At 44.6% G+C, this 9,816-nt stretch overlaps 1 protein-coding gene across 1 annotated transcript; it reads left to right on the forward strand.

The window, feature by feature from the left end:
• The first annotated feature begins 251 nt into the window (after positions 1-251).
• On the forward strand, positions 252-3,209 carry LOC137546948 (uncharacterized). The gene is made up of 3 exons (XM_068270064.1): positions 252-487; positions 1,972-2,134; positions 2,309-3,209. The coding sequence occupies exons 1-3, from the start codon at positions 301-303 to the stop codon at positions 3,207-3,209; spliced, it is 1,251 nt and encodes a 416-aa protein (XP_068126165.1). The 5' UTR covers positions 252-300.
• The last annotated feature ends 6,607 nt before the right edge of the window (positions 3,210-9,816 follow it).

Below are 9,816 nucleotides of genomic sequence, written 5' to 3' on the forward strand. Positions count from 1 at the left end.
CCACGGATACCAATGTTAAAAATAGCAGCTGTACACACTCCAAGAAAAAACGGGTCCGTGGGTGATCCGTGTAAAACGTATAAAGAAACTGAACGGACAGTCCGGACCTGCTGCATTTTTCCTGGACCCGGATACACGGAGGATAATGAAAGCCTATGACAAAACGGACCTCCCTCTTCACAAACAAAATTGAACATAAAACGTATGCCAACACGGATTGCCAGAACTTCCTTCTCCTCCCCTCAACGTCATCTCTGACAGCTTCCTGTTGACAAGCTGGGAGAGACGAGAGCAGCCATCATGGCCACCAGGAGGTTTATCAACGTGGAGGACCTCATAATGGCTGTCCAAGAGTACCCAGAGCTCTACGACAAGAGCCATGAGAAGCACAGCGACCTTCCACACTGCAAGCTGTTATGGGAGCGCATCACCAAGCAGTTTGTGGACGAGTATGACCGGCTTGCAGCCAGGAAGCAGAGCAAAGAAGGTGAGTGCCCTGGAATGTGTATGATACATGTTGCCTAGTGTGATGTGCTCTTTATATATATGTTTAGTGCCACATCCCCAACACCAACTGTTTTCTCCACACTGCAACTCTCACCTGCCGCCACCCACCCCCTTTTCACTCCACCACCCCCTCTCTCCCCTGATTGCCACTTGTCTCATACATCCCCCCCCCCCCCCCATTCCCCAGTGACACTCATCCTTTCTTTCCACATCCCACTCCAAAATGCCACTTAACTACAACCCCCCCATCTCACCATCTCTTGTATGTCCACCCTCTCCCCCTCCAAAGGCACCCACCCCTGTATTCGACAATGCCCCTCCTATCCACCCAACACCCCAAGCCACCCACTCCAAACCCCCCCCCCCCCATCCCCATCAGTGAACAAGCATTGAAAACAATTTTTAAAATTTTATTTTGAAAACAATATATTAAAATAAAACGTAACAAAAAGCCAACCTCCTCCCCCCTCCCCCCAACAAAAAAACATCCCCCCCCCAACAAAAAAACATTCAAAATGTCCAAAATAACTAGAGAGGAACAATTATGTCCTGGGCTTGTATGTGTCCCTCTCTAGACATGAAGTACCGTACCATGTAGTCCCGATTCTGCTGGGCCTGTAGCCTACCCCTTGTTGCAAACCGTCGGATTCCGGGCAAATAATCCTGGTCGAGGTGCATAATGTTGTATCCTTCTTCCTGCCGAACAAAGTTGTGGAGGATGCATGCCGCCTTCACGACAGCTGTAGCGTTGGTAGGGCTCAGCTGTAGTGGCGTGTGGAACATCCTCCACTTGTTCGACATGATTCTAAACGTACACTCGACCATGCGACGAGCCCGGGTCAGCCGGTAGTTAAACACGCGTTTTTCGCGCCTGAGGCCTCTCTGCCCAAACGGCCTCATCACATGTTGTGATAAGGCAAAGGCCTCGTCGCCGACGAAAACATAGGGGTAGCTTGGTGATGTTGTTCCAGGCCAAGGCTTGTCCCCGGGGATGTCCAGCTTATCGTCATTGAGAAGGCGGTGCAGTCTGGACCTCTGGAATATCCCCGAGTCACTTGAACCGCCATAGGAGCCAACGTCCACGTAGATGAAATTATAGTCTGCGTCGGCCACAGCCAGGAGGACCAGACTAAAGTACTTCTTGTAGTTGAAGTACAGACTGCCGCTCCTCGCTGGTTTCTGTAGCCGAACGTGTTTTCCATCGATGGCTCCTAGGCAGTTTGGGAAGTTGCACCTGTTCCAGTACAGGTCGGCAATCTCCGCCCACTTGCGAGAATCGGGAACTGGCATGTACTTCGCAACCAGACTGCACCATATCGCCCTGCTGGTGCGGTTCACTATAGCACTGATTGTGCTCTTTCCAACTCTTTCCAAAGTGAGATGTAGACTTCCATAGCTTTGTCCGGTCGCAAGGAAACTATAGAAAAAAAGTGACAAGATTGTTATTTGGTTTTGTTTCCACAGTTGAAAAGATAAAGACAAAATGGCGAAGTATACGTGACAGCTTCATTAAAGAACTAAAGGCGGAAAAAGCAGACCAAAGAAGTGGGAGTGGTGCATCGCGAAGGACCCCATATTGCCACACACCTCTACTGCGATTCCTTAGACCTCTCGTTCAAGATAGAGGGTGAGTTATTTTTGTTATAATTTTTTATTTTACCTTTGGTATGTATCCACTCTCTTGCCTTTATTTAATTTGTAAATTTATTTATTTCATTTTTGGGGGGGGGGGTGGTTGGGGTGGTGTGGATGTTTGAAACACTTTCACTTTCTCATACAAAATGTTGTTTTTTATCTACAGCACTGAAGATAACTTTGAGGCCATTTTAGATGATTCAAATGATGGACCAGCACTGTCAATTTTGGATGAGTCACCTGACACATCGATGGACACCCTGACCACTGTCAATCTGGATGACATTGCCGACGATGAACTGCCAAGTGTTTCAGCTGCCTCATCTGCACAACCTGAATCACCTGGTGAGGGACCACCCACCCAGCGTCCAAACACGGCTGAGTCATTGCGTAAGCAAGCAAGTGCTCGGGTTTCAGCTGCTCGCGGTCAGGCCAGATCGGCCAATGTGCAGATGGCTGGAGCAGTGTCAAGCCTTGTTGGGATGATGAAAAACCAGGAATCCATAGTGTCCCGAAGTTTGCAGGACAAATCAGGTAGCACTATTTCCCATCAATACCAGCAACACATAGACACTCTGAGAACTCAGTTGGCCGAATCCAATGAGATGCTGCGCAAAGAAAGGCAGCTTTTTCAGGAGCAGCTACACAATTTGGGTCAACAACATCGCCAACAGATAGACCTTTTGATGCATCACCAAAGCAGCAGCCTTTATCACTCGGTGATGTCACTATTGCCTTTAATGGAACAAGTGCCACGGCACAGGTTAATACATTGTCAATGCAGTTTGCTTGATGCGGTGAAAAACCACTTAGATTACTCTGCACCACCCACTAGGCCACCCTCTGCATGGCAACCATCTCCCACTCAGCCATACCACGGTCCATCTCCAAATCAGTCATACCAGGGTTACCAGCCACCACATTCTTTTCCTATCACCTCTGCAGAGGAAACTACCACGTATACCCAGCTATCACAAGGTAGTACCGCAAGCACTCATACTTCTGCTTCCTCCCAGCCCAGTAGTGGCAAATACCCTTTTTTCCCCGAGAATGATAATAAATTTTAAGAAATAGTGTCACTGCTCACTAGTTTAAATATCTGTCTATCAAAATCAGATGTTCAACACTTTACCATCAAAGCCTGTCCAATGACAGTTGAGTGTGTTTTTGGTCACCTTCTGATTTTGATGGACAGGTAACTAAAACTAGCGAGTCAAACACAGTCTGGGATACAATAGTACTCAGTTTACTAGTTGTACTCAGTTTATTGCTACTTTCCAGTACTAAAGTTTGCTGCTGCACAGGTAGTATGCAAGAAAAATTACCTCTTTCCCCAGGCACCCTGGTTGCCTACTTTTGCCACCTACCATTCAAGACCTTTGGAACAGCACTTTCCTACCAGAGATGGTCCCTGGACTGTTGTGTGGGTGAGTGCTGTTCAGAGGGTCTTGAATGGTAGGTAGCCAAAGGTAGCCAGCCAGGCATTGCTTTGGAGTGAACACTTGTTTGTTATTTTGTAAAGTTTGCACTACTAAAGTTTGCTGCTGCACAGGTAGTATGCAAGAAAAATTACCTCTTTCCCCAGGCACCCTGGTTGCCTACTTTTGCCACCTACCATTCAAGACCTTTGGAACAGCACTTTCCTACCAGAGATGGTCCCTGGACTGTTGTGTGGGTGAGTGCTGTTCAGAGGGTCTTGAATGGTAGGTAGCCAAAGGTAGCCAGCCAGGCATTGCTTTGGAGTGAACACTTGTTTGTTATTTTGTAAAGTTTGCACTACTAAAGTTTGCTGCTGCACAGGTAGTATGCAAGAAAAATTACCTCTTTCCCCAGGCACCCTGGTTGCCTACTTTTGCCACCTACCATTCAAGACCTTTGGAACAGCACTTTCCTACCAGAGATGGTCCCTGGACTGTTGTGTGGGTGAGTGCTGTTCAGAGGGTCTTGAATGGTAGGTAGCCAAAGGTAGCCAGCCAGGCATTGCTTTGGAGTGAACACTTGTTTGTTATTTTGTAACGTTTGCACTACTAAAGTTTGCTGCTGCACAGGTAGTATGCAAGAAAAATTACCTCTTTCCCCAGGCACCCTGGTTGCCTACTTTTGCCACCTACCATTCAAGACCTTTGGAACAGCACTTTCCTACCAGAGATGGTCCCTGGACTGTTGTGTGGGTGAGTGCTGTTCAGAGGGTCTTGAATGGTAGGTAGCCAGCCAGGCATTGCTTTGGAGTGAACACTTGTTTTGTGTTTTGTTAAAGTTTGCTGCTGCACAGGTATGCAAAAACAATAGCTCTTCAACACTCCACCCCCCCCCCCCCCCCCCACCACCACCACCACCACCAAAATTGGCTAGCTTCATATTGGTCAAACACAGTACAACAAATAAAGGCACAGCTAAAATAGATAGCATTTCAGACAGATAACAAGAGCCAATGTCTGCCACATTGTTCAAGCAAACATCTCCACTCCCAAGCCATGAGCACTGGGACAATGGAACAATGGGACAATGGGGGTTGTGGGGGATGGTTCAAACAAACAAGAAGTATTGTACCTTGAAGCAGAAATGTTCTTTCAATTTTGAAAGTTATGTTTGGCCACCATGTTGGTGAATGCCATTTTGTTGTTTTTTTTGATAACCAAAAAATAAATTTTTATTTTTTGTTGAAAATAAATAGATTGTCTCATCATTACAAAAAAGATAAAAGATGATAGATAAAAGACATAACATACCGCAGGGTGATCATAAGTTGCTCCTCTGGAGTGATGGCTTTTCGCATCCTGGTGTCCTTTTTCAGAAGGTGGGGCCTCAAGATGGTGAGAAGGTGATCAAACCTTGAAGACAAAAATGGCAACAACATTAGCCTGACACAGGTACAGAGTGTGTGGACAGGTAAAATGTTATTTCAGGTAAGAAGAAGGTACTTACAGGTCCACAGACATCCGGCTATATTTAAAGAACTTGACCGGGTGTTTTCTCAGGTCTTGATAGAGGACAGAAAATTGCCCCTTTTGCTGTCTCTCTTGCAGGAGAGGATGTACCCACCATCTCCGCACTCTTGACCGCATGAGGGTCCCACTGTAGTACAGGAAGACCCCCATCCAAGCCAGGTTCATCCAGAACAGAAAGACAATGGGGTCCATGGTGCTGCCTGATGTAGTACTTTCTTGCCTGCTGTATGCTCAAGAGTGCATCAAACACATGGTACAGACAATAGACTATAACCAAACCACTCCCTGTACAGCAAAACCACTCCCACTCATTTGACATTGGTACAGGCACTCAAAAAACCTCCCCAGGACATTCCATATGCCTTAAAATGGTCAAAACACAGTTTTTTTCTAAAGATAGCCCCTCCCACTGGCTTCCTAGTGGTCAAGAGGTGGGAAATGGGTAAATATTAGCAGCATAGCCCCTCCCACTTCCTTCCTATTGGTCAATAACAATTGCATTGGGCCAGGTACGTTTTCTAAACGTTTTTTGGTTGAAAAACGGAACGGAAACGGATTGCAATTTTTCTACAAACGGATCCGTTTGCGTTCCGTTTTTTGTTTACACGGAGCCCGGACCGCGGACTGCGATCTGCAAACGTGTATAGTGTGGCCCAGGCCTAATACGCAAAAATTCTCCAGTGGGAACCGATTTAATTTGGGTATGGGGGTGAAAGCTCCTGGCATGTAGCAGCGTGTTTCCTGCTGTTTCTTTCCTATATGCCCCAGAAACCAATTTGTTCCCCTCTCGTCTCAACGAAAGGTCTAAAAAAGTAATTTTTTGTCTGTCATATGCATAAGTCAGGTAAATATTCCTATTATTGATGTTTAATTGTTCCACAAACTTTTTTAGAGAGTCTTCATCCCCCCTCCAGATCATTACAATATCATCAATAAAGCGCAGCCAGAGGGCGACATGCTCACCGAACCCACGCATGCCATACACCTCCTCCATCTCCCATCTTCCTAAGTGCAGGCATGCGTAGGCCGGGGAGCACGCCGCCCCCATGGCCACGCCCCTTATCTGTTGAAAGAATTTTCCCTCATATTGAAAGTAATTATTTTCCAATATCAGTTTCATGAGATCCCATACAAATTCATTGTGCATCTCCTCATGTGTACCATAATATCTTTCCAAGTAGAAGGCAAGCGCCTCCAATCCTACTTCATTAGGAATCGAGGTGAAGAGCGACTCCACATCTAATGATACCAAAAAACATTCATCCGGCAAAGTTACCTTTTCTATTTTCTCTAATACCTGCATCGAATCCCTGACAAAGGATGGCAGTCCCATCATAATGGGCTGTAATTTTTTATCTACGTATTTTGCTATTCTTTCTAGGGGACCTCCATTTGCTGCTATTATGGGTCTACCCGGGGGGTCACTCATGCTCTTATGTGTCTTTGGGAGGATATATATTACTGGTATATTGTATGTTTTTACCTCCATAAACTTGTATTCTCTTTCCAGAATTACATTTTCTATATACCCCCAGCTGATCTTATTGTTAATTAATTTCACCAGATTGGGCAGAGGATCCCCTCTAATTTTACGGTAATTTTCTTGATTGTTTAGCAAACGTTGTACTTCTGCATCATATTTGATCAAGGGGAGCAACACCACGTTGCCCCCCTTATCACTCCTTTTGATGACAACATCATGCCATTCTCGTATTTCTTCTAGGGCGACTCTCTGACCTCTGGTGAGATTACCTTCTCCCCAGGACTTCCAATCTATCATCTTCAAATCTTGTTTGACTAATTCCATAAATACCGCTGTTGAGCGATTAGTTGTCAATGCTGGCATATATTCTGATTTATTTCTTAATTCTGTGTACATCTTCTTATTAGGTATTTCTGTCAATTCCTGAACTTCTTCACTTGAATTTAACAGTTCATCTATATCCCAATCGTCAATATCCACTAATCCCTGGTCATGACCTTCCTCCCCTCGCATAAGGTCGCCCGAGCTCGAACCATAGAGTTTAAAATAAACAGTTTCATTAATTGCATGACTACAAGAGTCATATATCAGATTATGTGTCCATGCAATAAAATATATATAGGCAAAACGAAGAGAGAAGTGGGCTCCAGAATAAGGGAGCATGTAAAGAATATAGAGAAAAGGGAACAGTCCAGCCCTCTGGCGGTACATTTTGCAGAATGCCACCAGGGAAACCCCGAAGGACTGAAGTACAGGGGGATTTATAGATTACAAATTAGTGGGAGACGAGGCGATTTTGATAAAATTCTATATCAGAAGGAATGCATGTGGATTTATAAATGTGGTAGTTTAGCACCCCATGGCCTGAATTCGGACTTGAATCTAAAAGTATTCCTTTGAATGAAGCCCACGATCTCTCTGAAAAATAAACAACAATAAACAAATTAAAAATTAAAAATGATGGAGGTATGATGTGTAAGGTTGTAGTGAGGGGCTCGGCTTTCCCTTATTCTCCCCCTCACTCTCCCCTTTCCCCTTGTATGCTATTTAAAAATAGAAATGCAAATACCATAGTGACATCAGGGCTTTAGAGGGAGGCAATATGGCAGGGAAAGAGTTAAATTCAAAATCCTGCAGTGCACCAACTATAAAAGCCCACAAGATGGCAGCACTAGGGACTTGTGATTTTGATAAAGGCTGGAACGCAGCCGAAACGCGTAAATCCTTATTGGTAGCGCTGGGCCACCGTCTTAGGAGGAAGAGAAGGAGTGACGTCAGTAGGAAGACTGTGGGCAAGCCTTAGCGTGGGCCGCGGTGTGTTATTGAGCGACACCAGGAGGAGAGAGGCTTGGCGTGTCCCTCTCTGGCAACGCAACTCCTCGGCAGCGCAACTTTATGGCAGCAACCACATCCCCTGTCACAGGGAGACGTCCCTGACGGGGAAAGGAGAAAGACGCCCTCCATATCCAATAGCTCCCCCGCAACAGGAGCGGGGTAGAGCATTTAAGCGGTGACCAGCCCTCCAAGCCTGGACTCTGTATTGCACGGCCACTACTAGCACCCAGGAGGGTGCTGGGTAAGCACCCATTTATATCTGCATGTGAACCATTTACCTAGCGCATTGACACTTTAGAACTGGACATTGCTTTGCATACCTTGCCTTTGCCTCTGCTTTTGCCACAGACTGCATATGAAAAATTGGCTACCAACTGTAAGGACCTTACAAGATGGGATATCCCCTATGCAGATTTTAGATAGTATACCATTAGTGGGATCATTGCAGGTCTGTCAAAAAGTGCACTTAGGTTCAGGCAATGAGATCTACCTGAAGTGGTTCTTCTTAATTGCTGGGGGTGTCATGGGTGGTGATGTGAATCAGTGACTGGGATTTTATGGGGTCAGCATTTTTGGGACGGGCACAGTACTGTTAAGTGTATATTAATTGCGTAATAAAATCTTTTGTATTTTTGCTAAAAAACGGGTTTGAGCACCAAATTTCTATATGTTCCAGGTGTGCTAAGCACATAATTGTACGTGATTTTTCTTATAATTATTGGGAGTGCTAAGCACTCAACATTAACCCATATTTAAAGGAACGGTGCCGGTCCCTTTATGATGCTTTAGGGGAGAGTGGGGGGGAGAAGGGAAGCCTGCCCGCGTATATGAGGATAGAGTGTGAGTGTCCATACCTACTATAACATGGCTTATTGTCCTGTGATTGAGTTGGAGGAAATGTCAGATATGGAGCCTCCCACAAGGCTGGAGGATAACCATAGTAAAAAAGATCTGAATAAAAGATTTAGAGAATATCAAAGAATAGCAGTAAAATTCATTCGGAGGAAATGGAATATAATTTATATGGATAAATATATTGCAGCAGAAATAATTCCTAGGGGTATACGAGAGAGGGTAGTGCCTGCATCGCATCTACTGACAGAGAGATTTGTACCGGATTGGCAAACAGAATGCATAGAACACGGGATTAAAGTAATGAAAATCATGGTTAGAGAGGAAAAAATACAAATTCTAGATCTAGAGAAATCCATGAATGAATATCTGGATCAATTAAACAAATACAAGGATAATCCTAAATTTGAAGAATACAATTTAAGAACTAAAAAGATCTTAGAAAAAGAACAAATGCAGGTAAAAAAGACAAAAGCAGAAAAAATGGTTCGTGACCAAAAAGATTGGAAGTCAGGTAATATTTTTAATTTAAGAAAGTTCCAAGGAAGTGATGACCCCAAAAAAGGTAAGTACAAGAGGAAGTTTAGGAAACAGAAAAAGGTGAGATGGGGTGAAACCACATATAGCTCCTCTGAAGGAATGAGTGACAGTGATGCCTCCACAGAAAGTGGTAACACAGGTAGTGGGGGGTCACAGAAAGAATCACGAGAAAAATCCATAGCAAATGAGGATGAGGAGGGGGATTTTTTAGCAGAACAGTTGGAATTGGAACTAGAAGAAGGTATGAGAACCAGATCAGGCACAGTACTGCGAGATGCAATCAGTTAGAGTCTTATAATGTTATTAACCTGACCGACCATGTATTAGATGAAAATCATTATTATGTATTAAGTATGGGTCTGACTTTCTGTCCCACCGCATTGGGCGACGAATTCGAAGTATACAAAGATATAAGTCTGTTCTTAAGACGAGTATTGTTAAGAAAGATGCATATAGAAAAAATAAAAGAAAATGGTTCGAGCTCGGGCGACCTTATGCGAGGGGAGGAAGGTCATG

The sequence above is a fragment of the Hyperolius riggenbachi genome, chromosome 1 (genome assembly GCF_040937935.1).
Source record: "Hyperolius riggenbachi isolate aHypRig1 chromosome 1, aHypRig1.pri, whole genome shotgun sequence".
NCBI classification, from domain to species: Eukaryota; Metazoa; Chordata; class Amphibia; order Anura; family Hyperoliidae; genus Hyperolius; species Hyperolius riggenbachi.